Source organism: Anolis sagrei, chromosome 7, assembly GCF_037176765.1.
Source record: "Anolis sagrei isolate rAnoSag1 chromosome 7, rAnoSag1.mat, whole genome shotgun sequence".
Lineage (NCBI taxonomy): Eukaryota > Metazoa > Chordata > Lepidosauria > Squamata > Dactyloidae > Anolis > Anolis sagrei.
Window position 1 is genome coordinate 754,664 of NC_090027.1, and position 24,598 is coordinate 779,261.

At 47.4% G+C, this 24,598-nt stretch overlaps 1 protein-coding gene across 1 annotated transcript in view; it reads right to left on the reverse strand.

The window, feature by feature from the left end:
- C7H8orf58 (chromosome 7 C8orf58 homolog) overlaps positions 1-24,598 on the reverse strand; it is a 34,132-nt gene that overhangs the window by 2,988 nt on the left and 6,546 nt on the right. The window contains exons 2-6 of the mRNA XM_060787616.2: positions 17,534-18,180; positions 10,022-10,186; positions 6,628-6,817; positions 2,381-2,493; positions 442-560 (exon numbers count right to left, since the gene is read on the reverse strand). Of these exons, the coding sequence (XP_060643599.2) occupies positions 442-560; positions 2,381-2,493; positions 6,628-6,817; positions 10,022-10,186; positions 17,534-18,180 (1,234 nt within the window). The remainder of the gene's footprint in view (positions 1-441; positions 561-2,380; positions 2,494-6,627; positions 6,818-10,021; positions 10,187-17,533; positions 18,181-24,598) is intronic.

Below are 24,598 nucleotides of genomic sequence, written 5' to 3' on the forward strand. Positions count from 1 at the left end.
GAAACTAGGTAAGTGGGGTTTATATATCTGTGGAATAATGTCCAGGGTGGGAGGAAGAACTCTTGTCTGTATATTGTAATGTTATTTTGTTATTGTATTTTTTCCCATGTAATTTTGATGATGTTGCTTGTTTATGTTTTGGTTTTATTTTGATGTAATATGTTGGCCCCATGTAAGCTGCTCCGAGTCCCCATCGGGGAGATGGTGGCGAGGTATAAATAAAGATTATTGTTGTTGTTGTTGTGGCAAGTGTGAATGTTGCAATTGGCCAGGTAGGAACAGCAGTCCAGCAATACCTGGAGGAGGTGACCAATTTCCCACTCCTCGTTCCAGAGAAGTCGACATTACAAGACCTCCCAAAGCAGCCCGTCTCTCTCTTTCTCCCCACGGCAAGATCTGACCCAAAACCTGAAGGTCTCCCCTCCCAAAGCAGCAACTTACCTGCACTGCCTGCTGCCTGCTGCCAGGTGGTCAAGGGACCCTGTTACATTGGACCGCAAGGACTTCCTCTTCATCCTGTTGATTAGCACTTTGACTTTGCCCCAGTTGGAGTGCTCATTCTGAAAGGCACCGAAGATGGAGAAGAGAGTGAGCAAACCACGAGAAAAAGGGGATTAGCTGTTGCAAAACACAGGAGAAAAAGAGATCTGGGGGAAGGGGCAAGTGGTAAACAACACCTTTATCATTGGACTAGCTGTACCCGCCATGCGGTGCTGTGGACCACCTTCCCTCCCTCTTTCCCTCCTTCTCTCCCTCTTTCCTCCCTTCCTTCCCTTTTCTTCTTTCCTTCTCTCCTTCCTTCCTTCTCTACCTTTCCTTCTTTCCCCCTTTTACTTTTCCTTCTGCTTACTCTCCTTCCTTCCTTCCTTCACTTTTTGCTTCTATCCTTCCTTCTCTTTCCTTTCCTCTCTTTCTAGCCTTTCTTCCTTCTCTCCCTCTTTCCTCCCTTCCCTTTTGTTCTTTCCTTCTCTCCTTCCTTCCTTCTCCACCTTTCCTTCTTTCCCCTTTTTCTTTTCCTTCCGCTTTCTTTCCTTTCTTCCTTCCTTTGCTTTTTGCTTCAATCCTTCCTTCTCTTTCCTTTCCCCTCTCTTTCTTTCCTTTCTTCCTTCTCTCCCTCTTTCCTTCCTTCCCTTTTCTTCTTTCCTTCTCTCCTTCCTTCTTTCCTTCTATACCTTTCCTTCTTTCCCCCTTTTTCTTTTCCTTCTGCTTTCTCTCCTTCCTTCCTTCCTTTGCTTTTTGCTTCCATCCTTCCTTCTCTCTTTCCTTCCCTCCCTCTTTCTATCTTTTTCCTTCTCTGCCTCTTTCCTTCCTTCCTTTGCTTTTTGTTTCCATCCTTCCTTCTCTCCTTTCTTTCTTTCCCTCCCTCTTTCTCTCCTTTCTTCCTTCTCTTCCTCTTTCCTTCCTTCCTTTGCTTTTTGCTTCCATCCTTCCTTCTCTCTTTCCTTCCCTCCTTCTTTCAATCCTTTTTCCTTCTCTGCCTCTTTCCTTCCTCTCTTTGCTCTTTGCTTCCATCCTTCCTTCTCTCCTTCTTTCTCTCCTTCCCTCCCTCTTTCTCTCCTTTCTTCCTTCTCTACCTCTTTCTTTGCTGTCTGCTTCCATCCTTCCTTCTCTCTTTCCTTCCCTCCTTCTTTCAATCCTTTTTCCTTCTCTGCCTCTTTCCTTCCTTTCTTTGCTCTTTGCTTCCATCCTTCCTTCTCTCTTTCCATCTGTCTTTCCCATTCTCTCTCTTTCTCTCTTTCTTTCTTTCTCCCCTTCCTTCCTTCTGCAGTGGCACAACAGGTTAAACGGTTGAGCTGTTAAGTCTTCTGACTTAAAGGTTGGCCGTTCAAAGCTGCGGGTTGGGGTGAGCTCCTGCTGTTAGCCCTAGCTCCTGCCAACCTTGCAATTTGAAATCATGCAAATGTGAGTAGACTTTGATGGAAAGGCAAAAGAGTATCCATGCAGCCATGCCAGCAACACAACCAAGGAGTGTCTGCGGACAGGCTCCTCGGCTTCGAAATGGAACGAGAGCACCTGCCTGTGGCCAGAGTTGAGCACCGCATCCAGGAAGCCAGAGATGAAAGGGGAAGCCTTTACCTTTGTGTATTTGTATGTCATTGTTATTCCACTGCATTAAAGGCATTGAATATTTGCCTATCTGTGTATGTTATAATCTGCTCTGAGTCCCCTCAGGGAAATAGAGTGGAATTTAAATAAATTGTTGTTGTTGTTGTTGTTGTTGTTGTTACTGAACTATTGCTACCCATTTTACTGAATGTACTTTGCAGTTAAATGTGTGTGCGTTCTCCCAAGAAGTGTGGGAAGACACACAGATCGATCCCCAATGTCTATTTATCCATGAACCTTGTTGTCGCGATCCTGTCACAGCTGCCCAGCCTACCTTGACCCTTATGTTTGCTGGTAACGTATGAGAGCCGCCGTCCAACTGATCCAGGAGGTTGGGAGAGCTGGCCGAGTGGGCTGCGGACTTCCTTGAGCCGTCGGCATTGTTTACTGCGGGAAGAGGAGAGGTTTTGTTAGTACAACACAACACAACAATTTTTGGGACAATGGAAAGTGCCCAGAGCTCGGAAAAATGACTGGCCAGGGTGGTCCATGCCAGGGTGGTCCATGCCTTACAGTAATCCAGTCACCTCTAGACTGGATTACTGTAATGCACTCTACGTGGGGCTGCCCTTGAAGACGGCTCGGAAATTCCAGATGGTCCAACGGGCGGCTGCCAGGTTGTTAACTGGTGCTCCTTACAGGGAGCGGTCAACCCTCCTGTTCAAGGAGCTCCACTGGCTGCCATTCATTTTCCGGACCCAATTCAAGGTGCAGGTTCTCACCTACAAAGCCCTGAATGGTTTGGGACCGCCTACCTGCGTGACCGCATCTCTGTATATGAACCCATGTGATCTCTTTGATCATCTGGAGAAGCCCTGCTCACGCTCCCACCGGCATCGCAAGTGCAATTGGTGGGGACGAGGGGCAGGGCCTTCTCGGTGGTGGCCCCTCGACTCTGGAACTCACTTCCAAAGGACATCAGGCTTGCCCCAACTCTGGCAGTCTTTAGGAGGAGCTTGGAGACGTGGTTGTTCCAGTGTGCCTTCCCAGAATAATGATCCCATAGCACTTTGTCCTCCAAAGCACTTCATATATTGTATGTTTCCACAAACCGCCCCATCACTTTTTCGCCCATGTCCAGCATTATTTTCATTTTAACTACATTTGGCCTACCCATAGATTTTAAAGTGTGTTGTCCTATTGATAATGCTATGTTATTGCTTTATTGTTTTGTTGTTTTTAAACTGCTTGTATTGTTGTCGTTATTGCTTGTATTGTTGGATTATGGGCTCGGCCTCATGGAAGCTGCACCGAGTCCCTTGGGGAGATGGTAGCGGGGTATAAATAAAGTATTGTTGTTGTTATTATTATTATTATTATTGGATTATGTGGTGACAGTTGGACTTCTGCCACCAGGCAAGTGATCTTTGGTGTCCTTGTCTGCACTGAAACCAAACATTAACGGCCAAATGCAAAGGGGTTGGACTAGATGGCCCAGAGTTGAACAGACATGCATCTTGAGATGTCCAGAACACACCGCTTTTTTCCATGTATCAATGAACTTCCAGTGCTTTTCTCTATTGGTTGGGTTAACAAGAACTGGAGGCCAACAACTAGATGTTGTTGGGCAAGTGGGCTGATCAACAAAAGACCCTCCTCATAAATGTACAGCAAAGAAACTTGTTAGCAGCAGCGTGACCCAGCACCGGTTGCCCAAAGTGATAAAAATGAACAAAAAACACACAGACCAATGTTATCTCTTCCTTCGGAGGATTTTCTTTGTAGTAAAATAATATGGTTGCACTATTTACAAGAACAAGGTTTCCATAACACGGACAACGCTCTTTACACTTCCTTCTTTGCTTCCTCGCTGGGCTTCTTTCTCGTGCAGATAAGAAGCTTCACTCCCACAGAGCCTCTTCTCACACTAAACTTACACAGGAGTTTCACACAGTAGCCTTTTACACACAGCAGCATTCACACTGGAGCAAGAGCCCTTCAACCTTAGGCTTCTCTCACCAAAGCCTTTTCACACACACTGAGGCCTACTAACTCTGAGGCCTACTAACTCTGAGGCTACCTCACACTGAGGCCTAGTAACACTGAGGTTTACCTCACACTGGAGCCCCCTGGTGGTGCAATGGGTTAAACCCTTGTGCTGGCAGGACAAGTCGGAGGTTCGAATCCAGGGAGAGTGCGAATGAGCTCCCTCTGTCGGCTCCAACTCCTTCTCACACCAGGCCTCTCACACACTGAGGCCTACCTCACACTGAAGCCTAGCAACACTAAGGTTTACCTCACACTGGAGCCCCCGGTGGCACAATGGGTTAAACCCTAGTGCCTACAGGACTGAAAACTGACAGGATGGAGGTTCGAATCCAGGGAAGGTGCAAATGAGCTCCCTCCGTCGGCTCCAGCTCCACATGTGGGGACATGAGAGAAGCCTCCCACAAGGATAATAAAACATCAGAATATCCGGGCGTCCCCTGGGCAACATCCTTGCAAACGGCCAATTCTCTCACACCAGAAGCAACTTGCAGTTTCTCAAGGTGCTCCTGCCACACAAAAAACCTCACACTGAGGCCTCTCTCAGATTGAAGCCTTTTCATACTGAGGGCAACTAACACTGAGACTGAAACAAACTAACACTGGAGCTTTCTCATACTGAGGCCTTCTCATAGTAAGGCTTCTCTCATACTGAAGACTTCTCATACTGAGGCTTCTCTAATACTGAGGCCTTCTCATACTGAGGCTTCTCTCATACTGAGGCTTCTCTAATACTGAGGCCTTCTCATACTCAGGCTTCTCTCATACTGAGGCCTTCTCATACTGAGGCTTCTCTCATACTGAGGCTTCTCTAATACTGAGGCCTTCTCATACTCAGGCTTCTCTCATACTGAGGCTTCTCTAATACTGAGGCCTTCTCATACTCAAGCTTCTCTCATACTGAGGCCTTCTCATACTGAGGCTTCTCTCATACTGAGGCTTCTCTCATACTGAGGCTTCTCTCATACTGAGGCTTCTCTCATACTGATGGGAACTAACATTGAGGCATACCAATCTACAGGCACACCCGCTTATCTTGAACTGCAGCTTTTGCTGAGTCATTGCATCCATTTAACCGTTTCAGTGCTTGACTCACATTTTTGTAATTTAAAATACCCAGTTAATTTTTAATATTTCTGACAGGTGTCGGGAAACAACTCAAGAAGCACACAGTTCCCAAATAAACAATGTAGGACGGAAACAAACAATAGTCTAACATTAAATGAGGCAGAAAATCAGTGGCAATGTATCCATGAAAGGGCTTGGCCAATCCTCTCAACATTTGGGGGTGGAAAGTGAGAACTGCGACCAAACCATTTTCAAAGAATGGTGTCCAACACACCCCACCAAAAGAGTTTGAGAAATATGCATTATCTTATTTATTTATTTAAAAGTTTTGTATCCCGGCCTTCTCACCTCTCTTGAGGGACTCAGACCGGTTTCCAACCATAATATCACATACAGGTAATAAAAACATAATAATCCATTTTACACTAAAACATTAAAACAGCAATTACATTCAATAACTACAATGGTCAGTCGTCACACTAACTTGTTGTTCATCATCCTCCATCCATATCTGGCTCACTCATTGAATGCCTGTCTCCATAACCAAGTCTTCGCCTGTTTCCTGAATGTCAGGATAGACGGGGCGGTTCTGATCTCCAGTGGGAGAGAGTTCCAGAGTCGAGGGGCCACCACCGAGAAGGCCCTGTCCCTCGTCCCCACCAGGCACGCTTGCGAGGCCGGTGGGACCGAGAGCAGGGCCTCTCCAGACGATCTTCATAATCTTGATGGCTCATAGGGGAGAATACGTTCGGACAGGTAAACAGAGCCGGAGTCGTTTAGGGCTTTATAGTTTAACACCAGCATTTTGAATTGTGCTCGGAAGCTGACTGGCAGCCAGTGGAGTTCGAGTAACAGCGGAGTGGTGTGCTCCCTGTACCCAGCACCCGTTAGTAGTCTGGCTGCCGAGCGTTGGACTAGCTGCACCTTCCGGGCAGTCTTCAAGGGCAACCCCACGTAGAGAGCGTTGCAGTAGTCAAAACGGGATGTAACAAGAGCGTGGACCACTGTGGCCAAGTCCGACTTCCCAAGGTACGGGCGCAGCTGGCGCACAAGCTTTAACTGTGCAAATGCTCCCCTGGTCACCGCCGAAACCCTGGGTTTCCAGGCTCAGCGATGAGTCCAGGATCACTCCCAAGCTGCGAACCTGTGTCTTCAGGGGGAGTGCGACCCCGTCCAACACAGGCTGTAACCCTATACCCTGTTCGGCCTTACAACTGACCAGGAGTACCTCTGTCTTGTCTGGATTTAGTTTCAATCTGTTGTCCCTCATCCAGTCCGTCACAGCGGCCAAGCACCGGTTCAGGACTTGGACAGCCTCCTTAGTAGCAGGTGGGAAGGAGTGACAGATGTTATCTTTGAGAAGATAACAGTTGCGCGCCAAATCCATAATCTCCACATTTTCACCCAGTGTGCTTTCCAAGTCTATGGGTCTGTGAGTACAAAAGCAGGCAAGCATTGGTCACTCACCGTGGCTTCGGGCTGGGCTCCGGAGCATCCGTGTATCGGAAGCGGAACGTGCCCGGAACTGGTGCGTGTGCCAGGAGTTGGGTGAAGCGACATCCCCGTCCGATTCTTTCTCCATCTCCGAAGCATTTGCTGGCGAGGGTCCCACTTCCACCAGCTCAGGGTCTTCAGACATTTCCTCGGAAAAGCCCTCCTAGGGGACAAAATGGTTTCAGGGTTGTAAATATTTATTATTTACAGTATTTCTATTCCGCCCTTCTCCTCACCCGGAAGGGGACTCAGGGCGGATTAAAATGTACACATACATGGCAAACATTCAATGCCAAAGACACACAACACATATAAAGAGACACTCAGAGGCTATTTCACTTTTCTGGACGCCAGGGGAGCTGTCACTTTCATTGTCCATCTGCGACACTGATGAAGGACTTCCGCATTCCCCGCATGCTTTGCTGGAGTCTTTTTTTATGGCCTCGTAAATTAGTTAAATTAGCCTCCCCACACATAAGTGGTACCTAATTTTCCTACTTGACAGATGCAACTGTCTTTCAGGTTGCAAAGGTCGACAACAAGCTGCACAACTGGTCGGAAGCTCACTCCAACCCAGGCTGGCTTCGAACTCATAACCTTGTGGTCAGAAGTGATTTTCATGCAGCTGACACTCAGACAGCTGCGCCACAGTCCCAGAAAAGCCATTCCCAGAAAGTCTGAGGGATGCTAACTGTTTGGGATTCAACCCCACACTGCCCAAGTCTCAAGTCCTGAAGATCAGGAAGGAGGGGGCGGAGCTAATCTCAGTTGGGAGAGAGTTCCACAGCCGAGGGGCCACCACCGAGAAGGCCCTGTCCCTCATCCCCACCAGACGTGATTGCAAATGTGGTGGGACCGAGAGCAGGGACCCTCCAGAAGATCCTGACAATCTTGATGGTTCATAGGGGAGAATATATTTGGACAGGAAAAGTATAGGGTTTTTTAGGTCAACACCAGCACTTTGAATTGTGCTCAGAAACTAATTGGCAGCCAGTGGAGCTGGAGCAACAAAGGAGTTGTGCGCTCCCATTAGTAACCTGGCTGCCAAATGTTGGGACTAACTGCAGCTCCCAGGCAGTCTTCAAAGGCAACCCCACATAGAGAGCATTGCAGTAGTCTATTCGGGATGTAACCAGAGCGTGGAGTATTGGGAGTATATGCTGCGTACTTTGAGATCTCTCTCTGCTTGTGTGTCAGGAGAGTTGCAATGCTTGGGTGATTTTTCCCTCTCTTGAAACCTTAGAAGACGTGGGTGTTAGAGTAGCTCACGCTCAGTTCTTGATTATTATTATTATTATTATTATTATTATTATTATTATTATTGTAAATAAACCTTTTGTGATTTTTTAAAGATTGGACTCGGCATGTTTGCCTCCTAAGCTCAATTCTTTCCAGCCACATCACATGGAAGGCTTTTCTTTAGAGCAAAACAATTTGGTTGCACTATTTACAACAACAAGGTTTCCATAACACAAATCAAGTTCTTTCTACTTCCTTCTTTGCTTCCTCGCTGGGCTTCTTTCTCATGCAGATAAAAAGCTTCGCTCTCACAGAGCTTCTTCTCACACTAACCTTACACAGGAACTACACACAGCAGCCTTCGCACTGGAGCTTTACATACGAGGACTTCGACCTTGGGCTTCTCTCACCGAAGCCATCTCGCACCTCTCACACACTGAGGCCTACCTCACACTGAAGCCTAGTAACACTGAGGTTTACCTCACACTGGAGCCCCCGGCAGCGCAATGGGTTGAACACTTGTGTCTGCAGGACTGAAGACTGACAGGCTGGAGGTTCGAATCCAGGGAAGGTGCAAATGAGCTCCCTCTGTCAGCTCCAGCTCCCCATGTGGGGACATGAGACAAGCCTCCCACAACTATGATAAAACATCAGAACATCTGGGCATCCCCTGGGCAATGTCCTTGCAGACAGCCAATTCTCTCACACCAGAAGTGACTTGCAGTTTCTCAAGTCACTCCTGACACGACCTAAAAAAACATTCTAACATTCTCAAGTGGATGAGAAGAGAAAGGAAAGGGCCTGAGGGATTTGCAGTACCTTCACTCACACTACATCCTACTGCAGTTTGGAGGAGGATGGACCATGGATGATGGGACTTGCAGCACCATCACTCACTTTCTGAGACCGCTGTGACCTTCAACCCATGACTGATCTACACCAAACTTGGCACATAGACCTCTCATTACCCACTTTACGCCCTGGTGTGGTTTAGCTGAGGATGGACCATGGATTATGGGACTTGCAGTACCATTGCTTAATTCTTCATACCACTGCAACCCTCATCCAATTACCGACAAAGACCAAACTTGGCACAATGAGTCTCCATGACGCACTCTACATCCTGATGTGGTTTGGAGGAGGATGCACCATGGACAATGGGACTTGCAATACCTGCACTCCCTTCCTGAGACCATTACAACTGCCAACAATGATGGATCAAGATCACAATTCACACAGGGAGCCCGCATGACCCCCTCTACATCCTGGTGCGGTTTGGAAGAATTTGGAGATGGATGATGGGACCTGCAGTCACTTCACTCACTTCCTGAGGCCACTGAGACCCTCGCCAATGACTGATCAAGACCAAACTTGGCACACAAAGCCCCTATGACCCACTTTACATTCTGGTGCACTTTCAAGGAGGACAGACCATGGATGATGGGACTTCAAGTACCTCCACTCCCTTCCCAAGACTGCTGCAACCCTCATCTAATGTCCGATCAAGACCAAACTTGGCACACAGAGCCCCCATGACCCACTCTCCATCCTGGTGCTGTTTGGAGAAGGATGGACCACAGGTGATGGGACTCACAGTACTTTCACAAACTTCCTGAGACCACTGCAAGCCATAAAAATAACTGATAAAGACCAACCTTGATGCACAATTCCTTTCTCAAATAACCCGGGCAGTGCCGGGTCCCCAAGCTAGTAGATAGATAGATAGATAGATAGATAGATAGATAGACCTCACAACCTCTGAGGATGCTTGCCATAGATGCAGGCGAAACATCAGGAGAGAATGCTTCTAGAACATGGCCATATAGCCCGAAAAACCTACAACAACCCAAATAAATAAATATAGAATGAATGCAGTTTGACACCATGTTAAGTGACTTGGCTCAATGCAGTGGAATCCTGGGAGGTCTAGATTGGTAAGGCACTAGCCCTCTGTAGCATCTATAGAACTACAATTCCCACGATCCTACAGCATTGAGCCATGGCAGTTACAGTGGCGTCAAACTGCATTAATTCCACAGTCTAGATGCACCCTAACCGTCTGTGAATTGTTTCAATGCATTTTAATGGGATTCAATTTCTAGTCTTAAGAGGTGCAGTCTCCCCTTACGTTCTCCAGTTTCTGAGCCCGGATCTTGCACTCCATGATCTGCTGCTGATGCTGAAGCCGCAGGTTGGCCCGCTGGAGGTGGGCAATCTTCTCCCACATCTGGCAGATGTGCTCCAGGTATCGCAAGCCCTGTCCCGGCATGGAAAGAGACGGCTCGTCGGGCACCTAAGAGAAGGGGCGGGACAAGGCATGGTGATATACGACCATTCGCAGCCAAACTTGGTGAATTATTATATATTATTTATTTTATTTATTGAGACTGTAGAACAGAAGCTCTCCGAAGCTCTAGGTGCTCTTACTGCCTATTACAAGAAAACCAGCTGATCCCCAACCCATCTAAAACACAGACATGTGCCTTTCATCTCAAGAGCAGAGAAGCATCCTGAGCTCAGAAGATCACCTGGGAAGGAAGGAATCCCACTGGAGCATTGCAGCGCACCCAAGTACCTGGGAGTCACTCTGGACCGTGCTCTGACCTACAAGAAGCACTGCCTGAACATCAAGCAAAAAGTGGGTGCTAGAAACAATATCATACGAAAGCTGACTGGCACAACCTGGGGATCACAACCAGATACAGTGAAGACATCTGCCCTTGCGCTGTGCTACTCTGCTGCAGAGTATGCATGCCCAGTGTGGAACACATCTCACCACGCTAAAACAGTGGATGTGGCTCTTAATGAGACATGCCGCATTATCACGGGGTGCCTGCGCCCGACACCACTGGAGAAACTACACTGCTTAGCCGGTATTGCACCACCTGACATCCGCCAAGAAGTAGCAGCCAATAGTGAAAGGACCAAGGCAGAGACATCTCCAGCTCATCCCCTGTTTGGGTATCAGCCAGCACGTCAATGACTTAAATCTAGAAATAGTTTTCTAAGATCAACAGAGACACTCGCTGGAACACCTCAGCAAGAGAGAGTCCAAAAGTGGCAGGCTCAAACCCAGCACCTCAACCAATGGCTGATACCCAATGAGAGACTCCCCCCTGGGCACACAGAAGATTGGGCGACTTGGAAGGCATTGAACAGACTGCACTCTGGCACCACGAGATGCAGAGCCAACCTTCAGAAATAGGGCTACAAAGTAGAATCCTCGACATGCGAGTGTGGAGAAGAGCAAACCACTGACCACCTGCTGCAATGCAACCTGAGCCCTGCCACATGATGCACAATGGAGGACCTTCTTGCGGCAACACCAGAAGCACTCCAAGTGGCCAGATACTGGTCAAAGGACATTTAACCAGCTACCAAACTCACAAGTGGTGTATTTTTCTGTTTGTTTGCTTTGTTCTGTTAGACTGGTTGTTCTGACACAACAAATAAATTTTATTGATTTAGACCAGTGTTTCTCAACCTAAACATTTACTTTTCTGGGAGGAAGAGGACCATAAGGTAAGGTAAGGTAGTCCCCTGACATTAAGTCCAGTCATGTCTGACTCTGGGGTGTGGTGCTCATCTCCATTTCTAAGCCGAAGAGCCAGCATTGTCCGTAGACACCTCCAAGGTCATGTGGCCGGCATGACTGCATGGAGCGCCGTTACCTTCCCGCCGGAGCGGTACCTATTGATCTACTTATATTTACATGTTTTTGAACTGCTAGGTTGGTAGAAGCTAGGGCTGACAGCGGAAGCTCACGCCGCTCCCCGGAATCGAACCTGCGACCTTTCGATCAACAAGCTCAGCAGCTCAGTGCTTGAACCCACTGCGCCACCGGGGGCTCCAAGAGGACCATACCTTGGTGGAATTGCCCCTGGATTGGATGCCAGAAATCCCAGTTTCCAGCCTCGTCATTTCCAGATAAGTGTGAAAACCTCCTTTGTGAAACCCCGCAGAGTCACCACTCAATCAGGGCCAACGATACGAAACTAGTCTGACCCAGAACGAGATCTGACTCAGAATAAAGCAGCTTCCTATGTTCCAAAGTAGGTGTGCTAATAGCTATGTAACTAACTCAAACGCAGATGAATCAAGACCTGAATTCACTGCCAAAAAGAGAGTCACGTCACAAAAAGGAAGAGAGGGAGAGGAGAATTGTGTACATGCATGTATTGATGTATGTGTCTGTCTATATGTGTGTCCCTGTTATTAAAGCTCAGCGAGATCACCACATTCCAGCGAGAGGCAATTACTCAAGATATCATCATAAGAGGGAATGAATACTATTTCCCATTGAAACTGCCCTGCCTAGCTAGTAGGAGGAGAGGCTAGGTTGCAACAGGAAAGCTATAGTTATAGTCAACAGACCCAAGAGCCCCTTCTTTCAGCTGCAAAGCCCCTTTGAGACCCCTCCCTGGCTTCCTTGCACCCAGCTGGGGTTGCCAGAGAAAGCGCTCAAGGGGGGTTTGTGCATCTTTAGTTGTATAGCACAAGGAGATTCAGCCAATACTGCTTATCTGAAATGTCATCTAAAGCAGCATTTCTCAACCTGGGGGTCAGGACCCCTGGAGGGGTCACCAGGGGGTGTCAGAGGGGTAGCCTAAGACCATCAGAAAACAGTATTTTCTGTTGATCATAGGGGTTCTTGTGGGAAGTTTGGCCCTATTCTAACCTTGGTGAGATTCAGAACGCTCTTTGATTGTAGGTGAACTACAAGTCCCAGCAACTACAACTACCAAATGCCAAGGTCTATTTCCCCCAAACTCCACCAGTGTTCACATTTGGGCATATTGAGTATCTGTTCTAAGTTTGGTTCGGATCCATCATTGTTTGAGTCCACAGTGCTCTCTGGATGTAGGTGAACTACAACTCCAAAACTCAAGGTCAATGCAAACCAAACCCTTCCATTTTTTTTCCTGTTGGTCATGGGAACTCTGTGTGCAAAGTTTGGTTCAATTCTATCATTGGTGGAGTTCAGAATGCTCTTTGATTGTAGGTAAACTATAAATCCCAGCAATCACAACTCCCAAATGTCAAGGTCTATTTCCCCCAAACTCCACTAGAGTTCACATTTGGGCATATTGATTTTCATGCCAAATTCGGTCCAGATCCATCATTGTTTTGAGTCCACAGTGTTCTCTAGATGTAGATGAACTACAACTCCAAAACTCAAGGTCAATGCCTACCAACCCCTTCCAGGATTTTCTGTTGGTTGTTCTGTGTGCCAAGCAAGTTTGGTTCAATTCTATCATTGGTGGAGTTCAGAATGCTCTTTGATTGTAGGTGAACTATAAATCCCAGCAACGACAACTCCCAAATGACAAAATCAATCCCCCTCCAACCCCACCAGTATTGAAATTTGGGTGTATCGGGTATTTGTGCCAAATTTGGTCCGGTTTATGAGAATACATCCTGCAAATCAGATACTTACATGACGATTCATAACAGTAGCAAAATTCCAGTTATGAAGTAGTAACAAAATTAATGTTATGGTTGGGGGTCATTGCAACAGGAGGAACTGTATTAAGGGGTCACGGCATTAGGAAGGCTGAGAAACACTGACCTAGCAGTTCAAAAACAACCATGTAAGTACATAAATAGATACCGCTTTGGTGGGGCGGTAAAAGTCGCCCTGAAAAACATGCCGGCAAAAATCTGACCAGGAAAGGAATCCACGGGTGACAGGCTCCTCGGTGTGGAAAATGAAAAACAACAAGACCAAAAAATTGGATTTGACTGGGAAGAAAACACATGGGATAAAGTTTTAAAAACTGAGAAGAAGGTAGTTACAATTCTTTATAATAAACTGATCCAATGGCAAACGGAAAAAGAGCAGGTTAAAAATTGTATGATTAAATGGGCCGAAAATTTAAGACGGCCCATTCATTTTAGAGAATGGGAACAAATGTGGAATAAAAAGTTGAAATACACATATGCCATGGACTTGAAGGAAAATTGGTACAAAATGTTTTATAGATGGTATCTGACTCCGAATAAACTAAGCCATATGTACCCAAATGTCTCAGATAAGTGTTGGAAATGTGGAGAACAAACGGGCACATTCTTTCACATGTGGTGGACGTGCAAGGAAACAACTAAGTTCTGGGCATCCATACATGAAGAAATACAAAAGATACTGAAGAGAAGGTTCAAAAAGAAACCTGAATATTATTTATTAGGATTTACGGACTCTGACCTTAAAGTAGAAGAAAATGAAGATAAATTGTTCACGTACTTTACTACTGCGGCAAGAATTATTTTTGCCAAATTTTGGAAAAACGATCAGATACCTACTGTTGAAGAATGGTTGGAGAAAGTCAAAGAAATTAGAGACATGGATGAATTGACATTTTTAATGAGAAGAAATACCGGGAAACCGCTAAAGAGAACAGACTGGACTTCTTTTTATGATTATGAAAAGAAACTTAGAAAAATATTAGAGGATAAGAATAGACAAGAGTAGAAGAAGTTGATGGAAAAGATCCTGATGTTGGAGTGGAAGTCATTTTAGAATAGTTTAGGTTAGTTGTTTGTTTTTTTTTGTTTTGTCCTTTCTCTTTTTTCCTACTTTTCTATTTTCTTTCTATTGTTCCCCCTCTTTCGTTGTCCTGTTTTATAAAATACTTAATAAAAACCATTTAAAAAAGAAAAAAAGAAAAACAACAGCACCTCCCCATGGCCGAGTTGAGCACAGCTGGGTGCCGGAGATGGAAAGAGGGAAGCCTTGCCTGTGTTTCTGTCCTGTCTGTCTCTGTCAACTGTGTAACGGCAACAAATGTTTGCGATATACAGTAGAATCTCACTTATCCAACGTAAACGGGTCGGCAGAACTTTGGACAGGCAAAAACGTTGGATAATAAGGAAGGATTAAGAAAAATCATATTAAAGGTCAAATGATATTTTGATTTTACAAATTAAGTACCAAAACATCATGTCTGACAGAAAAAAGCAGATCATGTTATGGTTTTGTTTGTTTGTTTGTTTGTTTGTTTGTTTTTTGGCCGTGTCAGGCATGACTTGAGAAACTGCAAGTCGCTTCTGGTGTGAGAGAATTGGCTGTCTGCAAAAACATTGCCTAGGGGACATTGCCCGGATGATTTTGATGTTTTTATCATCCTTGTGGGAGGCTTCCCTCATGTCCCCTTTGCATGAGGAGCTGGAGCTGATAGAGGGAGCTCATCCGCCTCTCCCTGGATTCGAACCTGCGACCTGTTGGTCTTCAGTCCTGCCGGCACTGGGGTTGAACCCACTGCGCCACCGGGGGCTCCTAATGTTATGTTAATGTTTATATGTGATTTATTTTATTTATTTATTTATTTATTATTTGGACTTCTATGCGGCCACTCCCCTGGGGCTCGGAGCGGCTTACAAGAATGGCTAAAATCGAACACAATTTAAAAACAATCACAGATCAAAGGCCCGTTGAAATAGATATGTCTTTCATGCCCTGCGGAAAGCTGGCAAGTCCCGCAAGGCACGGACTTCAGGTGGCAGAGTATTCCAGAGCGATGGTGCCACTGCTGTGAAGGCTCTGCGCCTGGTTGCTGTGAGGCGCAAGGTCTTGACACTGGGGATTTCCATGAAATTTTGGTCCTCAGAACGGAGGGATCTCTGGGGTTGGGAGGGGGTGAGGCGGTCCCTCAGGTCCATCGGCCCCAGACCATGCAAGGCCTTCAAGGTGAGTCCCATCCCTTTGAAAGTCATCCGGTGCTCAATTGGTAAGATTGGGGTGATGTGGCATCTCATTGGAATTCCCGCAAGAAGCCGAGCAGCTGCAATTTGGACCAGCTTGAGCTTCCAGATCACCGACAGAGGAAGGCCAATGTAGAGGGCGTTACAGTAGTCCAGTCTTGAGATGACCGTGGCCTGGATCACCGTAGCCAGGTCGTCCCTGGACAGGGAGGGGCCAGCCGTCTAGCCTGCCGCAGGGGAAAGAAAGAAGGCGGTTCTGCTCATGGCGGAGAGAGACCTGGGCCTCCATCCTCAGCAGAAAGAGGGTCCACAAGGACTCCCAGGCTCTTGACCAATGATTGTATTGTGGTTATTTTTTTGTTTATTGCTTTTTTGTTACTGATGTGTTGTTGGGCTCGGCCTCATGTAAGCCACTCCAAGTCCCTTGGGGAGATGGAGGCGGGGTATAAATAAAGTTTTATTATTATATTATTATCATAATGTTATGTAGTAACTGCTGTATTTACGAATTTAGAACCCAAACATCGCAATGTATTGAAACAGCGATTGATCCGGGCAAAAGGCAGACTGCGTTGGATCATACAAAACGCTGGATGAGTGAAGGTTGGATAAGTGAGGCTCTCCTCTACCTGTAATCCGCTCTGAGTCCCCTTGGGGAGATAGAGTGGAAAATAAATAAAGTATGTTATTGGGTTGTTGTAGGTTTTTTTGGGCTATATGGCCATGGTCTAGAGGCATTCTCTCCTGACGTTTCGCCTGCATCTATGGCAAGCATCCTCAGAGGTAGCAGAGCACCTGAGGAACCAACCTGGACACAGCATATTATTATTGGAGAACACAGAAATGCTGGACCACTCTCACAACCACCAGGTCAGGCGACACAGAGAAGCCATTGAAATCCACAAGCAGGTGGACAATTTCAACAGAAAGGAGGAAACCATGAAAATGAACAAAATCTGGATATCAATATTTAAAAACTCTAAAATTACAACAGCAAAACAGCAGAGAGGAAACAAACAAGGACATCCAATTACCTCTCAACAAAACATTTTCCCAGGCTCAGCCAGGCCTTCAAATGCTAATGAAGGTGGTCAGTTGAAACATTCACACCTAGCTCCAGCAGACAAGAGTCCTTTGTCCCACTCTGGTCATTCCACAGATATATAAACCCTTTTTCCTAGTTCCAACAGACCTCACGACCTCTGAGGATGCTTGCCAGAGATGCAGGCGAAACGTCAGGAGAGAATGCCTCTAGACCATGGCCATATAGCCCAAAAAAACCTACAACAACCTATGTCATTCCACAGATATATAAACCCATTTTCCTAGTTGCAACAGACCTCACTCCCTCTGAGGATGCTTGCCAGAGATGCAGGCGAAACGTCAGGAGAGAATGCCTCTAGAACATGGCCATACAGCCAGAAAAAACCTACAACAACCTATGTCATTCCACAGATATATCAACCCTTTTTCCTAGTTCCAACAGACCTCACGACCTCTGAGGATGCTTGCCAGAGATGCAGGCGAAACGTCAGGAGAGAATGCCTCTAGACCATGGCCATATAGCCCAAAAAAACCTACAACAACCTATGTCATTCCACAGATATATAAACCCATTTTCCTAGTTGCAACAGACCTCACTCCCTCTGAGGATGCTTGCCAGAGATGCAGGCGAAACGTCAGGAGAGAATGCCTCTAGAACATGGCCATATAGCCCGAAAAAACCTACAACAACCCAATGATTCCGGCCATGAAAGCCTTCGATAATACAAAGTATATTATTATTATTACTATTATTATTATTATTATTATTATCCTCAAATATGTTGGAAAACTACTAGGAAAACGGAATGCAAGGGGGGAAATGCACTCAAAAAGATTCTGAAGAAAGCCAAGCCATGTCAAATGGCATCAAGTGGGGTCCGTCCCTTCTCCTACGTACCCGTTCCTCGATGCTGCGCTCTTCTGGGGTTTTGCAGCCAAAGAGTGCCCGGTCATCTCCTCCATTGGCCATGTCCACAATCCCATCGACGCTGGCCAGCTGGGGCAAGTGAAAGGCCTTCATCTCCTCCAAGTCCATGAGGCTGCGAGGACGCTGACTCAGTGGCCGAAGTGAGCGACCGGGCAAGCGATGCTTCTGCGACCGTTGGACCACTTGCGCCAGTTTTCTGCTGACAGAGAGACTCCGGAGGTAAGTGCAATCCTGGATGGGGTCCTGAACCCCCGACCCTTTTTCTTCGGGGGAAACTGGAGGTGGGGAATCTTCTACTCCTGGTTGGAAACCATCCAAGGAGAAGCTTTCCTCAGAGCCCACGGGGCTCGAAGGCGAGTGGTCATTACTGGCCAATTCCACGCCGGAGTCCTCGGATTCGGATTTGAGGAGGCGTCCGCTGGTGGGCAGGAAGCTCAGCTGGTGGGGGGCAGGGTCCGTCGGGGAGCCGGCCTCGCCCCACCTGTCCACCTTTGGGGTCATCTTGTTGCCCAGCTCCAAGCTGAGGGACACCTGAGCCTGAGGATCCGGGTGCTTCCGGTACATCCTGACCGAGGTTAACACCACGCCGCCACTCTCTCCCGATCTCCAGGCACTGCCTGCAATTTGGGAAGGAAGCACGGCTGAGTTAGGAAGGCGCCGCCCCCATGTTCGACCGAGAATGAAAGCCCAGCACCTGAAACCAGGTAAATACAGGGCACATAACTCCACCCCGGCCCCTCCCCAATCCTCCCGGCTCCTGAAGAAATATGCCCGCTTGCAACACACGCATTCCAAGAATATTCCTCATGTGTGCGTGTGATTCAGGCTTGCTTTTCGGATGGGGGAGAGCAGCCAAATCACCTTTGCTTCAACAAAAGGACATTGCCCAGAGACCTTGGGCTGGCTGATACCATTCTTGTCATTCTAGGGTCCCTTCTCACAAGGAGGCCAGGAACCATTGCTCTTTTCGTTACTTTCTCAGCTGGTCAAGAGAAGATAGTCTGCCAGGAGTTGCGCACTGAAAGAACCTAAAGCGGGCACGCATGGGGTTCCCACTCCCCGGCTCTTTTGGGCACAAGGGAGACTGCTGGGTTTTTCCAAAGGAGTAAACTGGAAGATCCCCTTGCATGGCTAATCAAAGACCTCTCCCAAAACAGCCCAAGGGGACAGAAAAAAAGGACCAAATTACAGAATGACACTGGGGAAATGGCCCTTCTCCTGGGCAGAGGATCAGCCTTACTCAAGGAGCAGGTTTCTCTCCACCTGGGTTTGCCGATGCCAGGGAGGGCCTAGGGAGAGCCAAGTGGGGCAACTCTGCACCACAACTGTGAAAGTGAGCATCACTCGCTCCCCAAGGAAGATGCTGGCTGTCAGGTTGCCTCCTGAGCCAAGGTTGTTTTGTGTGCCAGATTTGGTTCAATTCCATTGTTAGTGGGGTTCAGAATGCTCTTTGATTGTAAGTTAACTATAAATCCCAGCAACTACAACTCCCACATATCAAGGTCTGTTTTCCCCAAACTCCACCAGTGTTCACTTTTGGGCATATTGAGTATTCGTGCCAAGTTTGGTCCAGATCCATCATTGTTTGAGTTCACAGTGCTTTCTGGATTTAGGTGAACTACAATTCCCAAACTCAAGGTCAATGCCCACCAAACCCTTCCAGTATTTTTTGTTGGTCATGAGAGTTCTGTGTGCCAAGTTTGGTTCAATTCCATTGTTGGTGGGGTTCAGAATGCTCTTTGATTGTAAGTTAACTATAAATCCCAGCAACTACAACTCCCAAATGTCAAGGTCTGTTTTCCCCAAACTCCACCAGTGTTCACTTTTGGGCATATTGAGTATTTGAGCCAAGTTTTGTCCAGATCCATCATTCATTGTTTGAGTCTGCACTGCTCTCTGGATGTAGGTGAACTACAATTCCAAAACTCAAGGCCAATGCCCACCAAACCCAGTATTTTCTTTTGGTCATGGGAGTTCTGTGTGCCAAGTTTGGTTCCATTCCCTCATTGGTGGAGTTCAGAATGCTCTTTGATTGTAGGAGAACTATAAATCCCAGCAACTACAACTCCCAAATGACAATATGAGCCGCCCCCCAACCCCACCAGTATTCAAATTCAGGCATATCGGATATGTGTGCCAAATGTGGTCCAGTGAATGAAAATACATCCTGCATCTCAGATATTTACATTACGATTCATAACAGGAGCAAGATGACAGTGATGAAGTAGCAGCGAATATAATGTGATGGTTGGGGGTCACCACAACATGAGAAACTGTATTAAGGGGTCGCGGCATGAGGAAGGTGGAGAACTACTGATCTAAGTCATTAATCAAGATATTGAATGGTACTGGGTCCAAGACGGAACCCTCTTTCTGGCATTCCCCATGTCACTTCTTTCCAGGGTGAAGAGGAACCATTGGGGAGAAACACCCTTTGGAGACCCGACTGGTCAATGGCAAGTCCGACAGGCATGGACAATGTCTCCCTCAGCCCTTCTGTGGTTGAATGCACATCTGAGCAACTCCCACAACCAATAGCAGGAACTCAAACACGGTGTTTTTCCACCCACCCACCTGCTCCCCAAAGCGCACCAACGAGATCTGGACCTGTTTAGCTTCAACACCATGACTGCATCACATTCCTCCAGACTACGCCGGCTATGGGCTCCTGGGGCCATCTACAATGCAGGAATGTTCAGCTCGCTCTCTCTCTCTCCGGAAACATACAATTTAGGCCTTAAAAGGCGATTCCTTGCTGTTTACAACAAGGTGAGATGGTTTCTGCTTGACTCCCCGTTCGCTCCATGGGGGGAAGAGACACAGGCAGATGGAATATCACACTCCCTTCCCCAAGAGCCCATCCCAGTGGACTCCACAAAATAGCTATCCAAGATGCTCACTGATTCACACAGCAACATTGGGTCATAGTTGGGTGTCCAAAATTATCTGGGGAACTGCAACTGGCTGCGTTGACTAGCACTGGACATTCCAACCTCTGAGGATGCCTGCCAGGCACGAAGCAGCCAAGCCTTGAAGCTGCAAGGCTACTCAATGCTAATCAAGGTGATCAATTGCAACAATCACACTTGCCTCAAACAGACAAGAGTTCTTTCTCCCACCCTGGACATTTCACATATATATATATATAAACCCCATTTTCCTAGTTTCCAACAGACTGCACAACCCCTGAGGATGCCTGGCATGGATGTGGGTGAAACGTCAGGAGGGAGTGCTTCTGGAACAGGGCCAGATAGCCCAGAAAACTCACAGTAACCCAGTGATTCCGGCCATGAACGCCTTCATAGAATCCTAGAATCCTAGAGTTGGAAGAGACCTCCTGGGCCATCCAGTCCAACCCCGTTCTGCCAAGAAGCAGGAATATTGCATTCAAAGCACCCCTGACAGATGGCCATCCAGCCTCTGCTTGAAAGCCTCCACCACACTCTGGAGCAGAGAGTTCCACTGCTGAACGGCTCTCACAGTCGTAGCCATTGCGTCCTAGTCTCGAGGGAAGCATAAAACAAGCTTGCTCCCTCCTCCTCCCTGTGGCTTCCTCTCACATCTTTATCCATGGCCCTCATCATGTCTCTTCTCAGCCTTCTCTTCTTCAGGCTAAACATGCCCAGCTCCTTAAGCCGCTCCTCATAGGGCTTGTTCTCCAGACCCTGGATCATTTTAGTCGCCCTCCTCTGGACACATTCCAGCTTGTCTATATCTCTCTTGAATTGTGGTGCCCAGAATTGGACACAATATCCCAGGTAAAGTGGTCTAACCAAAGCGGAATAGAGCATGGGGAGCATGACTTCCCTGGATCTAGGCACTAGGCTCCTATTCATGCAGGCCAAAATCCCATTGGCCTTTTTTTGACAACACAAGGGGGTAAAATTTTTTAAGAAGACACTGTAGAATAACGGAAAGAAACCTTTTGCTGGTCTATTGGCCAAGGCCTCAAAATCTCCTTTCCGCTTCTCCCATCTCAGAGACCCAATGACACAAACTTGTTTTGCAATAGGTGTTCCTCTTTAAGCCACTCCCTATGAGGAGAGGCTTAAAGAGCTAGGCATGTTTAGCCTGAAGAAGAGAAGGCTGAGAGGAGAGAGACATGATGATAACCATGTATGTGAGGGAAAGTCACAGGGAGGAGGGAACAAGCTTGTTTTCTATCCTCCAATAGTTTCTTTATTTAGGGATGGTTATCATGGTTATCCTGGTTTTCTATAGGTAAACAGATGAAGTCATTTATGGCATATGTTCTGTATCACAAAACCTACAGCTGACAATGTCATGCTGCACCTAAAAAAGCCAATGGGATTGTGGCCTGCATCAATAGGAGTTTAGTGCCTAGATCCAGGGAAGTCATGCTCCCCATGCTCTATTCCGCCTTGGTCAAATCACTTTACCTGGAATCACACTGGGTCCAATTCTGGACACCACAATTGAAGGCTGACTCTAAGCTGGAATGTGTCCGAAGGAGGGTGACTTAAAGGATCCAGGAGCATCTTAAAGAGCTGGGCATGTTTAGCCTTCAGAAGAGAAGGCTGAGAGGAGATATGATGAGGGCCATGGATAAATATGTGAGAGGAAGCCACAGGGAGGAGGAGGAAGGAGCAAGCTTGTTTTCTGTTACCCTAGCAAGTACGATGTGGAAGAACAAGCCCTATGAGGAGCGGCTTAAAGAGCTGGGCATGTGTAGCCTGAAGAAGAGAAGGCTGAGAGGAGATATGATGATAGCCTTGTATAAATATGTGAGAGGAAGCCACAGGGAGGAGGAGGGAGCAAGCTTCCTTTCTGCTTCCCTGGAGACTAGGACGCAAGGGAACAATGGCTTCAAACTACAAGAGAGGAGATTCCGTCTGAACACGAGGAAGAACTTCCTGACTGTGAGAGCCATTCAGCAGTGGAACTCTCTGCCCCAGAGTGTGCTGGAGGCTCCTTCTTTGGAAGCTTTGAAACAGAGGTTGGATGTCCATCTGTCAGGAGTGCTTTGAGTGCAATATTCCTGCTTCTTGGCAGAATGGGGTTGGACTGGATGATGGCCCACCAGGTCTCTCCCAACTCAAGGATTCTATGTGAGAGCTGTTCAGCAGTGGAACCCTCTGCCCCGGAGTGTGGTGGAGGGTCCTTCTTTGGAAGCTGGATGGCCATCTGTCGGGGGTGCTTTGAATGCAATATTCCTGCTTCTTGGCAGAATGGGGTTGGACTGGATGATGGCCCAGGAGGTCTCTTCCCACTCGAGGATTCTATGAGGTTGGATGGCCATCTGTCAGGGGTGCTTTGAATGCAATATTCCTGCTTCTTGGCAGAATAGGGTTGGACTGGATGATGGCCCAGGAGGTCTCTCTCAACTCTTTGATTCTATGTGAGAGCTGTTCAGCAGTGGGACTCTCTGTCACGGAGTGTGGTGGAGGGTCCTTCTTTGGAGGCTGGATGGCCATCTGCCGGGGGTGCTTTGAATGCAATTTTCCTGCTTCTTGGCAGAATGGGGTTGGACTGGATGATGGCCCAGGAGGTCTCTTCCAACTCGAGGATTCTAGGATTCTCTCCTTGCAATCCAGGTTTTGGGATGACTTTTGGCCAGAACACCGTGCCTCTGATGAAGCGGAGTCTGTTTCCTTATCTAAATGAGATTCCAAGCTTATGGCTTCCCTGTTCCTGGAAACACGAGAACACTTCCCTCTGGATGCCGATCCAGAACATCCTCTACGTGACAAGAGTCTTGGAGATGGTCTGAGGTTACGACCTCTGAAACATCTCCGCAATAAGAATTCCTGAATGCTGAGCTCTCACTTCTGAGAAAACAAAGCCGTGTTGTGATAACAATGGGAGGCCTTCTCCCATGCACCCATGCACACCTACGGCACATTCCCCGTGCCTTTTCTGCCCGTACGTATCAGATGGGGACCGCAAAGAGCATGAATGCGTGGCCAAGCCCACTTCATTCCAAGTCCCACCACAATGGGGAAAGGAAACAAGGGGGAACCTTTTTGTTCTGATCCAGCCCCCTCAAAGGACACATTCCTGCTGTCACTGAAACAAATTGCTTATTATTTCCCAATCTGACCCTTCCTCCTTCCGGCATTGCCTCTTATACAAATTGTACATTCCTTGGCATCGAGCTCTCTCCTCTTCTGCTCAGAGTGACATACGATGACACGCTACAAATAAATACTATTCGTGGAAATGTGAATTGCTAAATTCGCATTGCACCAGGCTTCCACTAAGGACATACTATCTTACACCAAGGGTTACTCACTCACTCACCCGCTCTCTTTCTCTACCACATTCCTCACTGTGGACCAAACACATATTATTTATCGTGTCAGGAGCAAACCAAACTGTTGTATTGCATTAAACAAACAAAACACAAAGTTTGCAAGCTTGGCAGTTGAAGTTGGACTTGGCCACGGTGGTCCACGCTCTGGTTACATCCCGGATTGATTACTGCAACGCGCTCTATGTGGGGTTGCCCTTGAAGACCGCCCGGAAGCTTCAGATGGTCCAGCGCTCGGCAGCCAGGTTGCTAACAGGAGCGGCCCTCAGGGAGCACACCACTCCTCTGCTGAGCCAGCTCCACTGGCTGCCAATTCGCTACCGGGCACAATTCAAGGTGCTGGCTTTGGCCTATAAAGCCCTAAACGGTTCCGGCCCTGCTTACCTCTCCGAACGCATCTCCATCTATGAACCGACTAGGACATTAAGATCGTCTGGGGAGGCCCTGCTCTCGATCCCGCCTGCGTCACAGGTGCGCTTGGCGGGGACGAGAGACAGGGCCTTCTCTGTGGTGGCCCCTCGGCTATGGAATGCCTTGCCAGCAGACATCAGACAGGCACCTTCGTTGCTGACGTTTCGGAGAATGGTCAAGACCAGGCTTTACGAACAAGCGTTTGGCTAGGTAATGCAACTAATTAAGGAAGACGGTAATTGAAACATAGGAACGGCACAATGACTATGAGAATGGATCTGACTTCAACTGAGGCGCTATATATGTTGTTTGTTGATTTGTCCTGTCTGATTGTTAATTGTTGTGGAGCGACG